The sequence below is a fragment of the Rhinopithecus roxellana genome, chromosome 4, assembly GCF_007565055.1.
Source record: "Rhinopithecus roxellana isolate Shanxi Qingling chromosome 4, ASM756505v1, whole genome shotgun sequence".
Taxonomy (NCBI): domain Eukaryota; kingdom Metazoa; phylum Chordata; class Mammalia; order Primates; family Cercopithecidae; genus Rhinopithecus; species Rhinopithecus roxellana.
This window is the reverse complement of record NC_044552.1, coordinates 173,397,438-173,420,234: the sequence shown is the minus strand read 5'-3', so window position 1 is coordinate 173,420,234 and position 22,797 is coordinate 173,397,438. Positions and strand designations below refer to the sequence as shown.

Here is a 22,797-nt window from a genome sequence, read left to right as displayed (position 1 = left end):
AAAATAAGTTGATATCTTAAAAATAGGTTTTCCTGGCCGGGCGCGGTGGCTCAAGCCTGTAATCCCAGCACTTTGGGAGGCCGAGACGGGCGGATCACGAGGTCAGGAGATCGAGACCATCCTGGCTAACACGGTGAAACCCCGTCTCTACTAAAAATACAAAAACTAGCCGGGCGAAGTGGCGGGCGCCTGTAGTCCCAGCTACTCGGGAGGCTGAGGCAGGAGAATGGCGTAAACTCGGGAGGCGGAGCTTGCAGTGAGCTGAGATCTGGCCACTGCACTCCAGTCCGGGCGACAGAGCGAGACTCCGCCTCAAAAAAAAAAAAAAAAAAAAAAAAAAAAAAAAAAAAAAAAAAATAGGTTTTCCTTTCTATTCCAATTTTGATATGAATGCATTTCTTTGTATTTTTTTTCTCAAATAAATGAGTCTACAAACCAAGACAATTGGTCCAATTTGACATTTTTCATTTGATTTTAAAAATGCAGAAAGTAATATACTGAGTCTCTTTTAAGACAGAGGCCTGCTCGTTAATGTAAAAGCTTGGAATAGTTATACAAAGAACATTCCGAAAATAAAATTTTTGTTATTAACACACATGATTTTATAAGAAGCAAAACATTTTTTTTTTCAAAAGCAGGATTTGTTCTAAGTCTACGTTCACAAAGGTGTTCATTTCTATAAATATCAACTTAAGACTGTGAGAAATGATGTATTCTTTTTCACACGAATATGTTCAAGGTAAGTAACTAAAAATGTACCCTTTTATTGACTAAATGGAAAGCTGGCCTATAATAGTCAAATTGATGAATATTCATAATGAGTTTTTATAAATTTAGAATTATACACTCATATATATGTATATGTACATATACATACACACACACATATATCTTTATATATCCACATACAGATACATAGATATATGCTGCTTAAGACCTATCACCCTAAACAATCAGGGCAAAAAAAAATTCAATATAAAACTATATAAATCAAACAGATTTGTTCCCAAAACATAGCACAAAATGTATACATTTAATATTTCAAGATTTGACACATTAAAAGAAAAAAAAAACTGCTGACACATTTCAGACAATACACTACAAATAATAAATAAAAGTTTTTTTTTTTTAAAAAAAAAAACCTCATATATTCCCTTTAAGTGCTGTGCACTTACAATTTTTCTAAATGAGACTAACTTTTTCCATGGCAAATAATAGCTATACATTTTGGTAATGAAAATTATGCTGATAAATACACAAGGCATGTATATATCCACAGTATCTTTTTTTTCACAGTTACCAAAAATAAAAATTGCATTCAACTCATATATCCATAAACACTCTGATTCCTCACTGTATGGATTTGAAGGAAGTGGACGTACAGTCTTTTCAACAACCTGGATTTTAAGTTTCTTTCTTCAATGTCTGCCCTCCATGTGGACCTTCCAGAATCTTTCTGCAATGTGATCATGCTCTGAGATGATGGCAAAAGGGAAGCATTGGGGTGGGATGAGGCAGCCTGGGCTGGGGCTTCTTTTTCCAGCCAGCTTTAGGAGGGCTGGTCAAACCCAGTCTTTTAAATGTTATATTTTAAGGCAGTCTGAATTTCACTCAAATGCCCACACCTCCAGATCCTGAACTATGAAGTCTTCCTTTTTGGAAAGAATATCATTATTGAAAGTGCTGCAAGAGTTGCTTCGTCCATGGTATAAATCAGCATCTAGCCATAAACCAAATCGTCCCCTGAAAAGGTTAAAAAAAAAAAAATGGTGAAAACACTTCTATCTTACATGGCACATGGCACACTGTTCTCTCTTGCCCCCATCTTCTTTCCTTTATACTACTGACATGCAAAATCCCTAACTGCTTATAAAACCAGGATACATTTCCTTTATTTCATTTAAATGACTAGCCTTCCTAAAAGACAAGTGGTAACAGTCCCTCATTTAGATACATAAATATTCTATCTTTGATTCTTTGTGTCACGTGTTAGGCCACTGTCCTAATTCCTCTAAGCACATGGACTAGCTAAAATAACCTGACACCGAAGTTTTAACTACGTGGGTCAAAACAGACCCATTCAGGTCAGGTGGTAAAATAACAACAAGAAAACAAAAACAACAAAAACCTTACCCTCCACCACCAAGTTCTAAAGAACTTATGTCTCCATTGATAAAATACGAATTTTCTCCACTCCACTTAAAGACCTTGGGGAAGAAACACAAAAAAGAAAACAGACATTTTAATCTGGAGAATCAGCAATGAGGAAATATGAAATAGTATCTATGTGTAAAAGGGAACCACCTCACCCCATTGACTGAGGAAGTTTCTGACTGCCAGACTTGGCCCACACCAGGATGAGACCTCCCAAGGGGTTATGAAGGAAGGAAGACCTTTCAGACACATGGTGTCTCTGACCTGTGACTCTCTGGATCCCAGCCTGAGCAGCCCAGAAGGCCAGGACCCCAAGCAGTTTGTGAGCTACAGTCATAAAGGGTTGACCCAGCTTGGAGTCAGTTCAGGAGAAGTTACAGAACAGCTAACTGCCCCAATGCCTATCCCCTTCCCCAACTGCGGACACTGTGACATATGGGAGTTGGATATTTCTCCTATCTAAGTACCTTGAAATGTGGGCTGAATGTGTATAGAAAAGTTTCGCCTGTGCCATAATAGTGGTCACTGAACTTGAAAGGATGAGTTGCATATGCTCCAAAAATCTGTCAAAAGAAAACAGAAATGTTACCTACATTCAAACCTAAATCCCCAAAGCAAGGCTTTCTGGAATATTTTTGATACATCATGTTCTGAGATCTATTTCAGCAAAGATGATTACTAAACTGGCATTCAAACTTAAAAAGACCACCAATAAAAGAATAAACAAATATCCCCAGCTCTAACTGGAACCCAAGTAGCCAGCATTCCTGATGCATGCAAAATTCATCTGATAAAGCTCAGACAACTTGTTTGCCAAAGGCTAATAATTTGTTCCAATCTTAAAAGATTTCCAAAGTTCACTATGGAGACAAATTTCTGTTATTGAATATGCGTAACATAATAGAAACATTAAGCAACAACAAGATACATCTTGCACACAGAAATGAATGCTTGGGAAAACATAGTCACATCTCTTCTGTATTTTATAAGTGGAGTCATGGCTGGGCATTTCCCCAGAGAAAATGAACTTTCCTTTCTTTTGATTTGTAACAATGAGTTATTAATATGCTTATTCAATTAAAATTATATCCTTAAAAATGACTGATTTACTATAGTTTAGTTCAAAGTGACTTTTAAGAAACAAATAACTCTGTAATATCATGGTCTTGAAAGGTAACTTAGATGTGTTTAAATCAATGGTTCTTGTACTTTTTCTTGTCGGGGTTGAAAGGGGAGCCAGGCTACATGAGGAGCACTGTTTTCAGAATGTGTCCGCCCACAGCCTCAGCATCTCATCCTTCTGTTCATATCCTGAGCAGCTCTTGCAGGGGTGAGCATATGTATTTTGAAAATGTCCCTAGGTGATTCAGACATTCTTCCTATTTCAAATCCCATTTGAAAAACATTGCTTTAAATGTAGGTTATCTGGAAAATGTCATAGCATTTTTCAAAAATTATTTCAATTAGATCACAATCTCTGCTGTCTTTTTTACCACTTACACTCAGTTCCTGGCTACTTGTAACACCTAAGTTTTAGGTAGAAGGCTAGAAACTCTTTCTAACCAGTATTTTTCATACTTCCTGCTACCAAACCTTTCCCTAGAGCTGCCAAGAACAAAGAAATATAGCACAGTAACAAAACATAAAAAAATACTTTGCCCTACTTCTGGTGATCGTCCAGAAAAAGAACTAAAATACAATCAAAATAGGCATCTATTTTTTAAAGCATGGCATTAAAATATGACAAAAATGGCAGTGGCCATACATGGAAGAAAATGAGTCCCTCTCTGATCAGTCAACAAGAAAAGTTATCTTTATTTTCACACCCTTCATAGAATTTTAAATAATTATTTTCTTTCTTAGCTAAAATTCTCCACCCTCCCACTTTTTTTATTTTTATTTTTTTTATTTTTTATTTTGAGACGGAGTCTCGCTCTGTCGCCCAGGCTGGAGTGCAATGGTGTGATCTCGGCCCCTCTGCAATCTCTGCTTCTCAGGTTCAAGTGATTCCCCTGCCTCAGCCTCCTGAGTAGCTGGGATTACAGGCACACACCACCAAGTCTGGCTAATTTTTGTATTTTTAGTAGAGACGGGGTTTCACCATGTTGGTCAGGCTGGTCTTGAACTCTTGGCCTCGGGTGATCCACCTGCCTCGGCCTCCCAAAGTGCTGGGATTACAGGTGTGAGCCACCACACCTGGCCTTATAGCTAAAATTTTCTTAGCAATTCTGGAAATGCATTTAAAGACTAAGGGCTGGATGATATTAGGGAATTACAGTTAATTTTGTTAGATCTATTGCATTGTGATTATGAGAAAATGTCTTTTTTTCTATTAATGTATTTAAAAAGAAATTATATAAAACAACTTTTATATAATAGTGTTGTTCAGCCTATACCATATAAAAATGTAATACATTTAGCAATAGCAGAACAAAGGAATCCAAGGGAATAGATGAAGAGTAACCCAGAAATGATAAAAGGAAAGTCATATAACAAAACATATAAACGTACATTTGCTCTCCTTTCTTCTCTCAACTTCCTTAGCAGACATAAAATTATGTAACATAGTAATCATAACAATCTATTGCTATATTTGTAATATATACAGATGCATAACATTAGTACCACAAAAAGTTAAAAGATGTAGTAGAGCAAAATAGGAGCAATATTCCTATACCTCACTAGAAGTTAGTAATTAGTCTCTATTAACTGCCTGATGATTGTTCTATCATTTTCAACAATGCCTGGTGGTATAAATTATTCTGCAGTCTGATCCAATTAAATGTAGGTTCCTTTGCATGGACAGTTTCTTTGGCCAGACTATGAAGTTTACCCTGAATCCAGAAAGGCTCTCCTTAGCTATCTCTTTTCTTGGATCTCTCTGGTAAAGTAGATGGTCTACAGTTTAATTTTTTGCTTTCCTGGCTACAACCGTCTTCTTAACACCAAAATTCTCATTGTTTTCTAGAGTGCCCTTTGGTTTGAACTTCCCCATGTGTGTCTAAACAAAGTCAGTTCCTTTGGGTAGAGCTTTAGAACTGTATGCCCTGTGGCCTGCCTCTTCCCCTGGGAAAAAAATCTCTAACCCACTGCTCTGAAGCTAGGGACTAGACAGTGACAGTAGCCTCTGGTCTTGGCTTGCCTCATCTGGTGCAAAACTTCTGCCCTGTGAGCTGAAACAAGAGTAGTAGAGACTCCGGTATTCTCAGCCTGCCATGCCTACGGTAGAGCATGGCTCTGTGAGTGGAGGGTGGGTAGAAGAAAGCCCCCTACCTCTAGGCCACACTTGCTTGGATTTTAGCTTTAGAAACACAGACCTTGGGTGGGAGATAAGAAATGCAGAGGACCCACAGCGAGAGAGGTACACCATAACCCTTGACTGGCAGCTGTGGGAAGAGAGTGCCCCATCTTCTTGGCCACACATGCCCAGAGTGGAACCACTGTCAGTCTCAGCGGGGGGTTAGGGAAGGGAGAGGGTTGTGCCTCAAGTGCCACAGAATCCCACTGTTATAACTAAGATTAATTCGATTTTCTTGAATAAATATTCCCTCATTTGCTTAGAATAATTTCTAGAGACTTTAAGTGATTGTTGTTTTTGTTATTTCTACAAGCTAAGGTTCTTTCACTTTTATGTTAGAATTTCATATAATTCATTTTCAGACACATTTGCAGGTGTTGTTCTATCATGTTCTCAAACACAGCAAAGCCACAGTTTCCCCTTCAGGGTAGATAGGGTGCAGGAAGTAAAGTTAGTGTCTGGTTGTCCTCAAATCACACAAGTGCCTCCAGGGTACATGACTCAGCAAGACTCCACCCAGTGACAAGACTGTAACCTTCAGTTGTAGGCCTCCTTTACAAACCTCACAGGAAGCTTGGTAAAACTGTGCTTCATCAATACCTGTTCTGTGTGAACCATCGCATTCCTCAACAAGTGTGATAATTTGGTAAATAAACAGGACAAATAATCTATACTTAGGTGAGAGTCTGTATGTGTGCTCTAAGATAATATAGCCATACTTCATCCAAAACATAACGTCCAATTCTCAAACATTTCACTAAATTCCTAAGTCCCTTTTAAACCAAATGTTATCATTATTTTAATTTGTTTATCTTGACTCTACCCACCTTTCAGCTTGGATCATTATTAAGCAAAATGTCAGCAATCAGGAAATAACAATAGTAACAATGATAGCTAAATTAATTCCCACAACTCTTAAGCTACAATAATATTACAATAAAGTCACAAAGATCACTGTTAAGAAAGATAGTGTCTTTGGTTACCCCCATCTGTTCCCTAATTTTTCCCAAGACAAATCATGACAGCAAAGTTCTATTTCCCATAAAATGATCCCATGTATATGGCTCATTACAACGTGGATATGTCTCAGTATAAAAATGTTGTGCTTCACAGTAAGCTCCCCAATGCTTAATAGTGCCTAGCACCTAGCAGGCACTAACTAGATATTTGCTGAATGGATGAATAAATGAATGAATGAATAAATGTTGAGTAAAATCTGCTTCAATGCCAGAAAATGTGGTCAATGCCACATCTTAAAATCTAAAGTCAAACTGAAATGAGCAATGAGCAGATGTGAATGATGCCTTCCTTTCGTGATGGAAGACACTGGGAAGTGACTGAAAAAAATCTGGACAGATTCCACGCACATTCTGAGCTGACTTGCAGGAAGAGGTAACAGTGCAGGGACACAGGGGTAATAACTAGTTTTCACTAGTTCCTCCAAGAAAGACCAACTGTAACACAGGCAAAAGTACAATCAAGAATGGTACAGTGCATTTTCTGTGGTTTCTTAATAATTGGGCCCCTCAGGCACAATACACTATGGCCTTGACTGGCTGTCCATCATATCCAAAATGCAGGCAAGGTTTGTGGGCACTACTTTGGCTACCTGGGAAAGGAGCTGGTATGGCACTGGAACTTATTTCTGCAATTATTTCCAAATCCAGATCTCACTCTACCCCAACTTTCCAGATTTTAGGCTGTAGGATATCATAAAGCTCCTTAGAATGTGACTGTATTTGGAAGTATGATCCATTTCATTTTGGAGATGATTCTGAAATATGTAAGGGTGGAAGGCCATAATGATTGGGATTTACTTCAAAATATTTCAGCAGAGAAAAAACAAGGATAAAAAAAGACAGAGAAGGCAAAATCCTGTTAACTGTGGAATGTGGGTGATGGAAGTATATGGTACTAGTCTCTCTACTGTTGGGAATTTTCTCTACTAAAAATACAAAAACTAGCTGGGCGAGGTGGCGGGCGCCTGTAGTCCCAGCTACTCGGGAGGCTGAGGCCGGAGAATGGCGGAAACCCAGGAGGCGGAGCTTGCAGTGAGCTGAGATCCGGCCACTGCACTCCAGCCCGGGCGACAGAGCGAGACTCCGCCTCAAAAAAAAAAAAAAAAAAAAAAAAAAAAAAAAAAAAAAAAAAAAAGAAAAATTATCATTAAAAAATATTCTTTACGAGAGGGACAGGCCTCACCTGATTATCCATATCTTTGATGACCAATAGGACAGGACTGTCTAGTGATGCCGATTTCCGGTAGAGCGTCTTCAAGCTGGTCCCGTGCTCTAACGTGCTATAGGCCAGTCTCCATGGATACCCTTGCACCCTTGCAGGAAGGCGTCGGGCCAGCTACAAAGCCAAAGGAAGACATGTAAACAGAAGGTTCACACACAACTTGCTCATGAACATGTGGCACAAAACAAATGCCTGTTGTTCAAATTCAGTGTCATACACTTACATAGTGCCCCTCCTTACTCTGGCAAATATTTGCTATTCTAAATCAAGAAAATGATTGTTGGACAGTGTTTACCTTGGCAAGGATACTGCCCAGGAGGTGTTTTCCCATTCAGGGACATGACTATGGAGTCCCTATCCTACTACATATTTGAAGATGCAGAATAAGCGGGATCAAGAGGTATAAACTAGACACACGCCGTTCCTTTCCACTTCAACCTGGCTTTTACGAAACAGTTCATATTTTCCCAAGTTTTCTTTCTAAACACTCAGAGGCTCAGAACTGCTACTGACAACTGCAGCTTTGTACAGAAGTGAGGGCAAACAAACAGGGACGTTTAGTGTTAGAAGTCAGGTGTCATCTGTTCTTATTGCACCTATATCTTTCACCTGCATCAATATTTAAACTTGGCCATAAATAACCAATAATGTATATCTCTTCAAGAATATTACCAAAGGAGGCCATGAAGTGCTGAGTCTTCAGAGTGCTTAAAATCAGTTCCAGGGTCAGTGTGAATCCCCCACCTCTATAATTACTGGGTCAAGCTTCTTGGCTTTCTTGGGTCTTTTGTGGTTCCTCGGTAAACTTGGGAGCTGAACTTAAGGATTCTTTAAGGTCTCTAAAATTCATGTCTCTAAGCTGACTGGTGAGGGAAGTGTCAGAGGTTCCTTACTACAGTTCAAACATAAGTGCATTATAATATTTCATACATTTCAAGTAAACATTCAGAAACTATAAAGTACACAAAGAAAATTATAGAAAAAGGAAAAATTATCCACAGGTAGGTATTTTTCATAAAGCAAACAGAGTGTATTTGCTATTTTACTTTTATTGAGCCCGATACATCAAAGCTATTGGAACTCTGCAATAATTATGAGGACAAATTTGGATCCTTTTAAAAGTGTATTAGGACTATGGTAGGACACTGACAATTTTTATTTTTTTAAGATTAGAAATGGTTTTTCCTTCAGGTTTGAGAGAAGGATGTTAGTGTCTGACCAACTCCTCGTACTACCAAGAAGGCAGCAGGGAATGCAACTTTTCAGAGGCAGAGCAGGGGGCACTGGCCTTAGTGGGCTGCTGGCGTTCCTCCTTCCTCACAAGCCTCATCCTTCAGCCCAAGTGAGAAGGGCAAATGCATTCAGGGATGGGAATTTTTTTTTTTTTTTTTTTTTTTTTTTTTTTTTTTTGAGACAGAGTCTCACTCTGTTGCGCAGGCTGGAATGCAGTGGTGCGATCTCGGCTCACTGCAACCTCCACCTTCCGGGCTCAAATGATTCTCCTGTCTCAGCCTCCTAAGTAGCTGGGATTAGAGGTGTGCGCCATCACACCCAGCTAATTTTTGTATTTTTAGTAGAGATGGGGTTTTGCCATGTTGGCCAGGCTGGTCTCCAACTCCTGACCTCAAGTGATCCATCGGCCTCGGCCTCCCAAAGTGCGAGGATTACAGGCGTGAGTCACTGCGCCTGGCAAAGGGAAATATTTCTAAAAGCCTAGGAAGCTCGACTCTTGGTGGCCAGGGCGAGCCCACCTGCTCGATGTGCATATTCTCCAGGAGCGCACTGTGGGGCCGTAGGACAGGCAGCACCTCCTCATCCTCATCTTCATAGTAGCTGCACGTGCTCTTCCTGCGCTTTGCCTCCTCAACAGTGATGATCTGAAATGAGAAAACAAGCCAAGAGAAATAACTTACTGGCTTTTCTTCTAACTGCTAATAAAAAAAAATCACTCCAGGGACACCGCTGCCTGAAAACTTGGCACTTCAGCAACAGGAAATCAGCTGAACAGGACTTTGGGGAAATGGCTAATGTTTCAGTTTCAGAACAAATGCACAATTTAAGACAGTACGGTCGAGGCAATTAATATGTATAAATTAAAGTCACAAGTCACAAGGCTAGACTTGGTGGCTCATGCCTGTATGCCCAGCACTTTGGGAGGCCAAGGCAGGAGGAAGATGGCTTGAGCCCAGGAGTTTGAGACCAGCCTGGGCAACATGACAGGACCCCCATCTCTATATAAAAATAAAATAAATAAAGTCACGAGTTTTCCAGTTTTACTATAGCTGCTGATTGCTCAGTCACTGAGAATAGTATTTAACACCAGAAGTACAGCTTTCTACCTTTGAAATGCCCTAAATGATTCTCCTTTAGCCTTGAGATTTAGCATCTGAATTGTTGAAGGACTGACCAGAGATCATTCAGTAAGACTTCTATACATAGGGAGTTTGCAATGATAAGGATAGTTTTTAATCAGGTTCCTGATGTTTTCTCTTTAGGCTGTACACATAGAAACCACTTCTGTTAGAAATAATGAATGATAACAGCTACTGGGAGCACGAGTACAAAGAAGTGTGAAACTTTAGTCTAAATTACAACCAGGTTACAATTATTTATGTACTGTTCAGAGATGACAAAAATATTCTCCCCTTCTAAACCCAGAAACATCATATTGTACAAAACATTTATTATTTAACTATAGCTATGCTTATGAATTATCAAAGTTCATTTTACCCTAAAATCCATTTTTGGCCCTTCTTAAATTATGGATAAATCACTGGATTATTTTTAAATTGAAGGATGTATATTAGGCTTCTTGGCCTTTTGTGTAAGATCAAGTGAAGGATTATATTAGACAACTCATTCACCAAAATTTACTAGTATTAATTATTTTGTATTATAGAGAAAAACATTTAAGTTAAATCCAGTGCAAGTTGTCAGGCAGTAGTGTATTACTCAATTTCCAATATGCACAATGACAGATACAAAGTACCCGCTGGCGTCTGAGCCAGATTTACAAGTAAGAAAATTAAGCTTACTAATTTTACCATCTTCTGGGGGAGTGTTTCCGTAGTGAAAACACTATCAAGAATCACAAACCAAGCATGTAAATGAATGAAATAAAACACTCCGTTTTTGGCAAACTTTGTATTTATCACAAGTATAAAATGAGGCTGTGGAATGAAAAAAAATCAAATATGGATTTCTGGCTCTAACAAGAAGAGGCAGCCACACCATAACCCTCTCCACAACGAATAAAATACCTGCTGGTAGAAATGACAGCACAATCCTTTCTAATTAGAACGACTTTCAAAGCAAACTCGGAGGCAGATCACTGAGGATTCACGAGCACCTTATTAGTCCTCGGGACACACTCCAACATACCTTCACAAAAGGCTCTTCGTCAGATCTGGCACAATAGAAAATCTGGATGTCCAAGGATAATCTTTGGGCTCTCATTGTGAGCAGTGAGAAGCGTGGCTCTCTCTCTAATGAGGAACAAGTTTTCTCTCCACTCTGCTTCTACACCAGTTACTTGTAGCCACGCTGAGCTACAACTGTTTTCTCAGTATCTAGTTTCCTGCACGGTTAAGTTTCTGTTTCCCTCAGGAGAAGGTTCAACATTTCTACAGGAACACACCCAAATTAGGATTTAGAGCAAACACACTTCGTGCCAGGCATCGCTGTGAGACTGTAAAAGGACACTTTCACCTTTGAAACGGTGGTTTCCCAACACTATGATAAAACCCCATTGTTATGTTCTCATTTATTTTTTCTTTTCCTTCTTATACTTTTCGTCCTAACAGTCCCTCCAGTGAACATAGCTTTCCTAGCCCTGCCTTTTCAGAGTTTTTTTCCTTTTTTTTTCTTCCCCCCAGCACCTTCTTTAAGGCTAAAGCTCCATTTAAAATGGTATGCGTGATCCCTGGTATCAGCTTGAATCTCAAAGGAAGGATGAAAAGGAGCCTTCAATGGAGGTAGGCTTCATTACAGTTAGAACAAACAACAAACGGCATTTCACTTCAATACTATGTCATGTTTCTCGGTGGGAGGGACTTAAAAGAATGGGAGAACATCTGGTTTACATGAGGCTGTGATGATGTCATCTTACATGTAGTTTTATAAAACAGTTGGCAGAGTAATACTTATGTTTTTACATTTTGGAATTAGTCTTACTGACTAATAAGCATGATGAGTCCTCTACACTTCAGATCAGATGTCAGTAGGTTAGAAGGAAATATAGATCAGCACTGGATCAATTTGCAGTGATCTTTCTGTGACTCTTCCAGATTCAGAGTGGCCTTTCAGTCTTGGGCACAGCTGCGGGGATCAGGGTGTATTGTATTGCTCATACTGGGGGTCAGTTATAAAGACGACTCTGGCAGATACTTAGAGACCAGTCCCAGGCCAGCAGAACTGACTCTCAATGCAACAGCCTGAGCACAACCTGGGGCAGAATGCCAGCAAGACAACACTCTCCTCTGGGCCCCTGGGACTCCAGGACAGCAGACATTTATTGAGTATTTCCTATATGATGGTGGGTGCCAGGTGCTTTGCCAGACACAGGGACATAAAGCTGCTCACAGTCTCCAGCAGGTGAGGAGACAGGAGAGAGACAATTCTAAATAAATGGATGCCATTCCATGTGATTGTAAAAGGCAAATAAAATCTTGGGATCACGAACTCACTACAAGAAGAGGGGAAGTTAAGCTTGGAAACTGAGCCACACAAACAAAAACCATCTTTCCTTTTGTTTCTAAACAGCTGTCTCCCCAGGTGGTCTCCCTCACCTGGACAATGTAAATTAACAGCTTATTTTCACAAGTCGGAAACAAGAGCAGACTAGAAATTGTCCTACTGCTCATCCCCAGACCAATGCATACTGGACTTCTTCCACGACTCTGTTTACTGTATCTTATGTAAAGTGCAGATTTACTGCGCACAAGGCATACATAATTGAGGGCTCCTCTACCCTCTCCTTTGTACATGCAACATGTGGATTCAGTGCACACTATTCAAAGCCTCACAAGAAAGTAATTGTTTGTCTCATTTTTTCTACTCTCCTTTTTTTCTTTTCTTCTTCCTCTTTAGCTGTTTTCCCCCTTTAAATACTGAAGCCCTCAAAACCCTCTTTGGAAAAAGTGCAGGCCACAGATCCTACTGTGGCTTGTGTCTCTTTTTCCCTCCCCAACCAGATGCATCCTCAATGTTAGCAAAATAAACCTCTAAATTGATTGAGATCTGTCTCAGGCATCCCTTTTGGTTCATAGGAGACAGATGCCAAAATCTACAGCAGAGGCTCAAAGGAGGTTGGGGTGACCTGGGGGGTTCTGAGATAGCTTATTCACAGAGGAGGTGGTGCTTCAGTTTGAGAGCAAGCATAGGGTGTGAGAAGATGTTCCAGGGACAGGGTACAGCAGGAATGAAGAGATGAATTCTGGGTTCACATTGGCTGGAGAAGAGACAGCAAGGAAGGCAGTGATGAGGAAGGTAGATGAGACAGAAAAGGGAGCAAGAGCAGAGAAAATGAAGAGCCTTGATGCCATGAAGGAGCTTAGAACTTACCCTACAGGTCAGTGTTTCCAAAACATGATGGTTCCTCAAAATCATCTGGGAGCTTTGAAAAATACAGATTCTAACATTCCTCCCTCCAGACCTACTGAATTCATGTCTCTGGTAATAAGGATCTAGGATTTAGGTTTTTAAAATTCCCAGGTAGTTATTCTAACAGGTGGGTAAGAATCAGCAGAGTCAATAAGGAGGCCACTGAAGGTTTTAAGCACAGAGTATCCAAGCTTGCTTGTATATTTAAATGACAAGTTAGACAGCCCTACAGACCATATGTAAGATCTTTCAACATGATGAAGGAAACATCAGAAATCATTAAATAGTGCTAGAAAAAAATTGACTATTAAAAATATCATCTATCCTACATCAATAAAGCAACTATAGGTTGAGTAGAGTTTACAGTAGCATCGCAGGGTCACTTATACATGGACACAGATGAATTCGGAACCATGTATTTGTAATGGCACCATTCTCCTTGGTGGACAGGTTCTCCCCAGCAATGCTTGGCTGCCTAGGAGCAGAAAAGTGTGAGGATGGGTTCATCCAGGATTGCAGGCAGGTTAGATGGGTGCAATGGATGGGAGGGGGTGGAGGAACTCAGAAGTCCTGGTAACGATGTGTCTAAATTCATTTACCATCTGTCTAAGCTCGGAAAGAAGAAACACTAAGTGGGGTTCAAGAGAGCAGCAGAACAGGAAGGAGGGGTCGACCTATTTTTCCTAGTCTCATCTCCCAACTTCCCAGTTCTGCAAGCTTGTTAAGTACTGAGAGCTTATGTTATCCATCATCGTATTTCCAGGGCCCTCCCCTAAAGAAGTACTTGATACATGCTTGCTTGACTGGATGAAGGGAACTGGGGTCTGGCAAACTACAGCTTGTGTATTAGTCCATTTTCATACTGCTATAAAGATGCTACCTGAAACCGGGTAATTTATGAACAAAAGAGGTTTAATTGGCTCACAGTTCCGCATGGCTGGAGAGGCTTTCGGAAACTCACAATCATAGCAGAAGGCAAAGGAGAGGTAAGCACCTTCTTCACAAGGCGGCAGGAGAGTGAGTAAGCGCAGGGGAAACTACCACTTTGAAAACCATCAGATCTTGTGAGAACTCCCTCACTAGCATGAGAACAGCATGGAGAAACCACCCCTATGATCCAATCACCTCCCACAAGGTGCCTCCCTTGACATGTGGGGATTACAATTACGATGTGACTTGCATGGGGACGCGGAGGCAAACTATATCAGCTTGTCAGCCAAAGCCAGTCCACCACCTGTTTTTGTACGGTACTTGAGCTAAGAAAGATTTTATATTTTTAAAGTGATTCAATAAAAATTAATAGCAATATTTTGTGACACATAATAACTATGTGAAATGAAACACAGTCATGCTCATTCATTTACATACTGTGGTTGCTTCTGTTCTATAATGGCAGCTATGAGTACTTGCAACAGGAATTCTATGGCCTACGAAGCCATATATATTTATTATCTTGCCCTTTACAAAAAAAAAAAGTGCTGAACTCTGAACTAAGGCATGGAGACATGAGTGAGAATATAAGTGGATCCGTCTAGTGTGGTCAGAATGAACTGTGTGCCTGTGTCCATAGTGGTGGTGCTGGTGGTGGTGTTTTTTTCAAAAGGAGGAATAAAGTTATTTTCCTCTGTGATTTCATAGGTGCATGGGGACTCCAGTTTCTTACTAGCCTGTTACTTGGAATCTGAATGCAAGACTGCTTACTGTACCTTAGGAACTATGATGGTCTAACCCTGCCCAAGTGCTCACCTCCCAGCTTTTGGTTGTTGGCTCACTGAAGAAGTTGTCAATCATGTTCAGTTCTTCCTTCTCCACCACCACAAAGCCTTGCTCTTTGGCATCTTTCCCATACACATCAGGAGACCACTGAACAAAGAATGTGTACAAATGATCCACCCTGAAAAACACATTGTGACAGATGTTAACACCAAGTCTACTTTCTTGGCAGGTGCTAGTGCGGACTGCATTACATACACCATCTTTTCCCAGCTTGGCAAATCCATTTTACTAATTGGAAAATTTCCCACTATCAAGGTTATCTCTATGAGTAGCCTTCCATACTCAAAATTAAGAGCCAATAAATAAAGTAAAAGTCCACAGGCACTGCGAAACTGTTAAAACTGTCTTTCAATTTGACGGGAAGATCAAGACAAGGAACGTAAAACTGAAAAACACAATGAAATATTTATACCAAATATTTTTTCCTCATTGAGTCTTCATTTATTGGATACTTGTATTCATTGAGTAAAAACATGTACATCTGAATCTTTAGCTAGGAACAAAGATAAACAATACTGCAAGGGGTCTTTATGTAGATCAAAGTACTATTGCGTTGTAATTGTAATAAAAGTCTTTGACAACTAGAAAGTGTCAGCAATAATACTGGCTACTATTTTAATATTAGAAAGAAATCTAATTTTATTGATACGGGAATGTTCTTTGCTTCCAACTTCTCTGCTCTCTTATACATATTTACTGAATGAAGGTTCCAAAGTATCTCTCCAGGCTTAATCAATAGAAATATGCCCAGTTCCTAGGAAGAGAATGAGAGCTGTGAAAACTGCAGCTCCGGAAATATCCTCCAAGGTTCATACTATAACCATCACAACAGGAGAAAGGGCGATGAATATAATCAAATGATTCCTAAAGTATCTTCTAATCACTAAATTATAATTTGAATTTGAGGCTACTGTTTCGGATAATGTTAACTTACGATTTTTAAAATTCATAATTACATAAAATTGTAATAATAATAGGACTAAAACAAAAACAGAAATACCACTGACAATTCTGATATCCCAACAGATCAAACCATTTTCAAGGTTTCTGCATTCCTGTCTGTTCTTGTCCACATGTGTACATCATTTATACAGCTTTCTTTTCATGGCAGTCAGAGCCAAGCCATAATTGTTGTATTTAACATTATATAATATACTTTTACCACATTGCTAGTCCTTGTAGTCATGTTTAACAGCTACATTTCATGAAGTTAATAAACCATAATTAGCCTGTATTCCTATGCTGTCAGGATATTTAGTTTGTTTGTATTTCTTTAATTGTATGAATGATGTTACAGTAAATATCCATACAGTGTATGCCTTTCACTATGGTTCGAATTATTTCCTCAAGATTAGTTCCCAGAAAAGGGATTACTGGGCTAAGGGGCATGATTTTATCGCTTGTGATTCATCCTGCCAAACGGCTCTTGAAAGGCTGACTAGTTTGCTGTGACATCAGCATTGCAGTTTGTGTCTTAAGTTTCATAACAACCTTGCTTATCCTTTTAGTTTATATAAAGTTTTCCCAGAGTCCATCTGCATTCCTTTGAGTGTTAAGCGCTTGAAAATTTTTCAACATTTTCTTCCTGACTGTAGCTTTTCTTTCGTGAACTGGCTTTCTGTGATATGCGGTATCAATGTTTTTCTTTGTTTTCAGTTGGTGGGAGTCTTTATGTAAGGTGAACATTCACAACTATCAAATGTGTTTCCGAGCTGTTGTTTCCCTTTTTATATTAATCATGTCTTTTCCCCCACAGTACAGACTTACCAAGTTTCTTATACTTTAAAGGTGTATTTCTTTATAGAGTTCTCCTTCAAAACATGGACTGTTGTCACCTAAAACAAGGTGTGTATCAGTGTATATGACACGTTACCATTTCGATTACAAAAGTAAATATAGATATTGATAGATACTATGATTGTATATGGGTATGATGGTTATGTTTCAACTCGGTGTGGCCATCCATGGTACGTAGCTTTTGGTCAAACAGCAGCCTTGATGTTGCTATTAAGGTATTTGAAGATGTGATTAACATTTATATGAGTAGACTCGGAGTAGAGCAGATTACCCTCCATAATGTGGGGCCTCATCCAATCAGGCGAAGGCTTTAAGAGAAAATGACGAAATGACGGAGGTCTCTTAAAGAAGGATTCTACCTTCAGACTTTCTTTAGACTTGATGCTGCACCACCTACTCTTTCCCCAGTCTCCAGCCTGGACAGCCTACCCTGAACATTTCAGACCTGCCAGCCCTTAACAATCGCATGAGCCAATTCTTTAAAGTAGATCTCTATGTATAATACATACATTTTAGTTCTGTTTCTCTGGAGAACCTTGACGAATGTTATACAATAAACTACTCTGAAAGGTTATAAAAGAAACAGATCAAAATGGTTACTTCTAGGGAATAGAATGGGGTAGGAGAAATACATTTTATATTGTATATATATATCTTTCTTTAAATTATTTTAATATTTGGAATAGGTAGTACATTTATATGATTCAAACATCAAAATTATATTTTAAAAGGCATATAAGTTTCCTTCTTACATCCCTGTCTACCCCAAGCCCCGTAGGTGACCATTTTATTCACTTCTTATATTTGTAGTATTATTTATGTAGATATAAATATGAATATATATGTATTTTTTGTCTTATTATTTGTTGGGAAAAAGCTGAGTGTTGAGAGGGAAACTGAGGCAGGGCTTGCATAATGTCCTTTGGAATGTGTCTAGACTTGCTGGCTCCTTGCTTCTAGCCCTCTGAGGCTCCTATTCCCATTACCTCAAGTAGCAGAACATGTTCCATATAAACGCTAAACCATCACAGCTATAAATCATGTGCTTAATGCAGCAGGCTTTTTTGACCGCCACATTCTCACCACCTGTTTCTTTGTTGGATTACCAATAAATATCGTGGGCTCCCAGAGCTTGGGGCCTTCGCAGCCTCTGTACAATAGTGACGGCCCCCTGGTGTCCCACCTTTTCCTCTTTTTCTCAATCCTTTGACTCCAATTAGGAGAAGGTAAAAAGGGTAAATATATATACTGACTCTAAGGATGCTTACCTAGTCCTCCATGCCCACACAGCACTGTGGAGAGAAAGGGAATTCCTAACTTCCGAGGGAGCACCTATCAAACATCAGGAAGCCATTAGGCCCCCAAAATTCTCCTTACCTCTGAATCTACTTCTTCTGATCCCTGCCTAAAGATAATTTTATGGGGAAGAGGAGTTGCTTGTGTCTCTCCAGATGACAACCAGGTGACTGTATGGGTGCCCACCAAACATCTGAAGATCTATCATGAGCCACAGCATCTAGTGGACCCACCTGTAGAGTGCGAATTGAAGGTTTGAAAAGCCTCGATTTGCTTTCCCTGTGCCTTCTGTTAATCAGAGAAGGCCTGTTTCTCATTATCAGTGGAAAGTTTTACCTCGCAGTAATTAACCAAAGAGGCAGAAACTGAGTTAAATGCTTCAGCAATGGCATGCCTCCCGGCTACAACCACAGAAAGTTTTTGTTTGTTTCAGTAGACTTGCTAACGTGGGGGTGAGGGTATGTTTGTGTTTTTGCAGGAGATGAACGAACCATGTGGATGCCCTCAAGATGTTGACCATGGAACGGGAGACTGGAGGGACCCATGGATCCCAACCCTGGACCGGCTTCCTCTAGTACGAGTCATGAGCCAGTTGAATCTGAATGCGAAGATGGAACAAAGACCGACCAGAGTCACGATGCTTAATGGACCAATGCTTTCTGACTCAGCTCCTCTCTACCCTGAATACACGAGACCCTAATAGTTAGGCAGGAGTATCATTGCCCCTATTCAGCATGAAGAAGTTACAGAAGACGGACCTTCATCCTTCAGCAACCCCTAGGATTAAGGGTCCTCTTGTAAAAGGGAAAGGGGAGCTATGTGGGAAGCATTCAAACCAGAGCGACTCCAGTTTGAATAAGGGCTAAGAAAAATGAAGCTGGATCACCGACCGGCAATTAAGGGCTGCACAGCCTGTAATTGCCTTGCTCAATTAAAGGACGTCACCTCTTATGCTAATAATAATGATAGTAATAATGATGCCTTCTTTTTTACAAAAAAAAGAAGGGGGCATGTTGGGAAAAAGCTGAGTGTTGGGAGGGAAACTGAGGCAGGGCTTGCATAATGTCCTTTGGAATGTGTCTAGACTTGCTAGCTCCTTGCTTCTAGCCCTCCTAGACTCCTATTCCCATTATCTCAGGTAGAACATGTTCCACATACATGCTAAACCATCACAGCTGTAAATCATGTGCTTAATGCAATGTGCTCTTTTGACCTCCACATTCTCCACATCTGTTTTTTTGTTGGATTACCAATAAACACCGTGGGCTCCCAGAGCTCAGGGCCTTCGCAGCCTCTATACAATAGCGACGGTCCCCTGGTGTCCCACCTTTTTCTCTTTCACTGTCTTTTTCTCAACCCTTTGACTCCACCGGACTTTGTCACCCCCACGACCTGGTGTTGGGTCTGATCACCCCAACATTACTCTTTATCTTGCTTTTTCACTTAATATATCCTAGATAGCTTCCACACCAGTATATAGACAGCTCCCTCATTCTTTATTTTACAGCTACACAGTACTTTACTAACTGGATTTATCATAGTTTACATAACCATTCTCTGGGTTGTTTTCAAGAGTGTACCATAATGAACAATGCTGTGATGAATTAAACTTGCATGTGACTCATTTCACATGTGTACAGGTAAAGCCACAGGACATTCTCAGAGTACAACTGCACTGTAAAAGGAACAACTCACTTGTCATTTTCACATATAACCTCACATTCCTCTGTATAGGAATTATATTATTTTTGCCCTCCCACCAGCTATCTCTCTCTCTTGAACTGCTGAACTATTTTCGTTGTGCAGAATGAACTTCCCTATTAAAAGTTAACTTAGAAAACATGAAATAAATAATCACTCCAGAGAGGTTTGATAAAGATACAATTATAAATCTCTTAGTTTTTTCAATACTTAAAAATTTAGTCCATCTTAAATATGTTTTGAAGTAGAGTTGAGAACCAACTCTGCTTCACTATAACTTTTGGAAAAGGAAATATATATTATGCGCACAGCCACACTGGATAAAATGTATGGGCTTAAGTTAGTTCCTAATAGGTTGCTGGCTAGCTGACTTGAGAGAAAAAGGCATGCAGTCCCTAATACCTGAGAACTAGCCTGGTACTATCAGCCAGGCCTCAGCGTTACTAAGAGCTGGCTTAGCATTCAGTTATGCCCAATGTTTTCCTATTTAACATAATTTTCCAGAACATCAACACTAAATAAGGCCATTCTATGACCATGATGAATCACAACAAAAACAAGAACTCTGTAATCAGAGCTGAACACAAGAATACAAACACTGTCCAGCCACAAAAATGACCAAACATCCCCCTAATTTGGGTAATGAGAATGACTGTGCTTCCTTCCCAATTACAGCATTAGTTTCTCCAGTTGTCCTTCCTTCTAGATAGGATTTAATAAAATACTCAATCTTAAAATTACCCCTACTTCCTGACAGCATCCCATTTAGAGCACGGCCCTGCTTCCTTGAGTCCTCCCCTAAATCATCTAACACAAACCTAAATCCCAGAACTCCTTTTTTTCTGAAACAGGGTCTCACTCTGTCACTCAGGCTAGACTGCAGTGGCGCGATCTCGGCTCGCTGCAACCTCTGCCTTCTGGGTTCAAGCAATTCTCCTGACTTAGCCTCCTGAGTAGCTGCGATTACAGGCGTGTGCCATCACTCCCGGCTAAGTTTTGTATTTTTAGTAGAGATGGGGTTTTACCATGTTAGCCAGGATGGTCTCCATCTCCTGACCTCGTGATCCGCCCACCTTGGCCTCTCAAAGTGCTGGGATTACAGGCATGAGCCACTCCTTTCTAATATCCTCTTACTGAGGTAACCCATAGTTCCCTATATGGTGTGTGTTCTCCCTCACTGCAACAATTTAACCTGACTTACTCAATTACAGGTTTGTCCCTGCTGGTCTTTGTCTAGAGGGCATTGCTTCCTTTGACAGCACTTCCTGTGCACCCACTGTGTGCCAATGACCCTGCCTTCATGAAGCTTACTTTCTGGAATGTTAGAGCTGGACACTGGATGGCATTTAATTCAACTAACTTTACTTAGGTATCAGAGAATGAGGGCTCTGAATGAAAACATCAGGATCACAGCCAGGACTAGATCTCCTGAAGTGGCAATCAGCATTCTTTCTGTCACACTAAAAAGTCCTCCTCTCATTCCACAATGGTTTCTGAACCATTTCCCAGGTAATTTTCTAGTTACAACATAAGACACATTTTTTTTTTTTTTTTTTTGTTTTCTTTTTTTTTTTTTTTTTTTTTTTTTTTTTATTATACTCTAAGTTCTAGGGTACATGTGCATAACGTGCAGGTTTGTTACATATGTATACTTATGCCATGCTGGTGTGCTGCACCCATCAACTCGTCAGCACCCATCAATTCATCATTTATATCATGTATAACTCCCCAATGCAATCCCTCCCTCCTCCCCCCTCCCCCCTCCCCATGATAGACCCCAGTGTGTGATGTTCCCCTTCCCGAGTCCAAGTGATCTCATTGTTCAGTTCCCACCTATGAGTGAGAACATGCGGTGTTTGGTTTTCTCTTCTTGTGATAGTTTGCTAAGAATGATGGTTTCCAGCTGCATCCATGTCCCTACAAAGGACGCAAACTCATCCTTTTTTATGGCTGCATAGTATTCCATGGTGTATATGTGCCACATTTTCTTAATCCAGTCTGTCACAGATGGACATTTGGGTTGATTCCAAGTCTTTGCTATTGTGAATAGTGCCGCAATAAACATACGTGTACATGTGTCTTTGTAGTAGACTAATTTATAATCCTTTGGGTATATACCCAGTAGTGGGATGGCTGGGTCATATGGTACATCTAGTTCTAGATCCTTGAGGAATTGCCATACTGTTTTCCATAATGGTTGAACTAGTTTACAATCCCACCAACAGTGTAAAAGTGTTCCTATTTCTCCACATCCTCTCCAACACCTGTTGTTTCCTGACTTCTTAATGATTGCCATTCTAACTGGTGTGAGATGGTATCTCATTGTGGTTTTGATTTGCATTTCTCTGATGGCCAGATAAGACACATTTTTATCACTTTTTGTACCCACTTTCCATTAGGCACTGCTCACTTTTCCTGTAACATTTTACTCTCCTTTGGGGAAATCTTTGTAAAGCACAAACACTGAATGAAAAAGGAAACGTTCTGAGAATGCTGAGTTCATGCAATGAAATATTCTTGTGCAAGGGACTGCAAGGGAATGTGATTGCAAGACTGCAATCACAGATTTAGAGTTAAGCTTTCATTTCTTCTTAGACATTGCAAGAAAATGTGAAGTGTGAAAAGCACAGGTCAATTAAGATTTTAGGGAGAGAAACTATCTTAGCAATTGCCAGTCATTTCCCTTTGTGGTGACAAAAACATCAAGTTGCTCAGGGACATGATTGTATTGTCCTGTTTAATTATGCAGATATAAGTAGGACTTACTATTCTGGAGAGAGGTATGATTGAGTATACCCTGTTTGGTGAAGACCACTCATCATTCCTACAACCCATTGGGAAGGTGGATGGGGTAGGAGGCCAGAGAGAAGGAAGATTTATATGAAGTCTGCAGGGTTTTCTGAGGAGGAATCAAATGCCTAATACCATCTCTT

General features: G+C 40.0%; 1 protein-coding gene across 10 annotated transcripts in view; it reads right to left on the bottom strand.

Annotated features, from left to right (window-relative positions):
• Positions 1-448: 448 nt before the first annotated feature.
• NCOA7 (nuclear receptor coactivator 7) overlaps positions 449-22,797 on the bottom strand; it is a 157,688-nt gene continuing 135,339 nt past the window's right edge. For 5 of the 10 annotated variants that reach the window (XM_030928825.1, XM_030928827.1, XM_030928824.1 and 2 more), the window contains 6 exons: positions 15,041-15,188; positions 9,445-9,570; positions 7,655-7,807; positions 2,622-2,717; positions 2,134-2,207; positions 1,543-1,743 (listed from right to left, as the gene is read on the bottom strand). In XM_030928825.1, the coding sequence (XP_030784685.1) occupies positions 1,608-1,743; positions 2,134-2,207; positions 2,622-2,717; positions 7,655-7,807; positions 9,445-9,570; positions 15,041-15,188 (733 nt within the window). In that variant the 3' untranslated portion in view covers positions 1,543-1,607. Of the gene's footprint in view, positions 1,744-2,133; positions 2,208-2,621; positions 2,718-7,654; positions 7,808-9,444; positions 9,571-11,074; positions 13,189-15,040; positions 15,189-22,797 lie in introns of those variants that run through there. The other 5 variants (XM_010360197.2, XM_030928829.1, XM_030928826.1 and 2 more) reach the window with 3 other exon arrangements.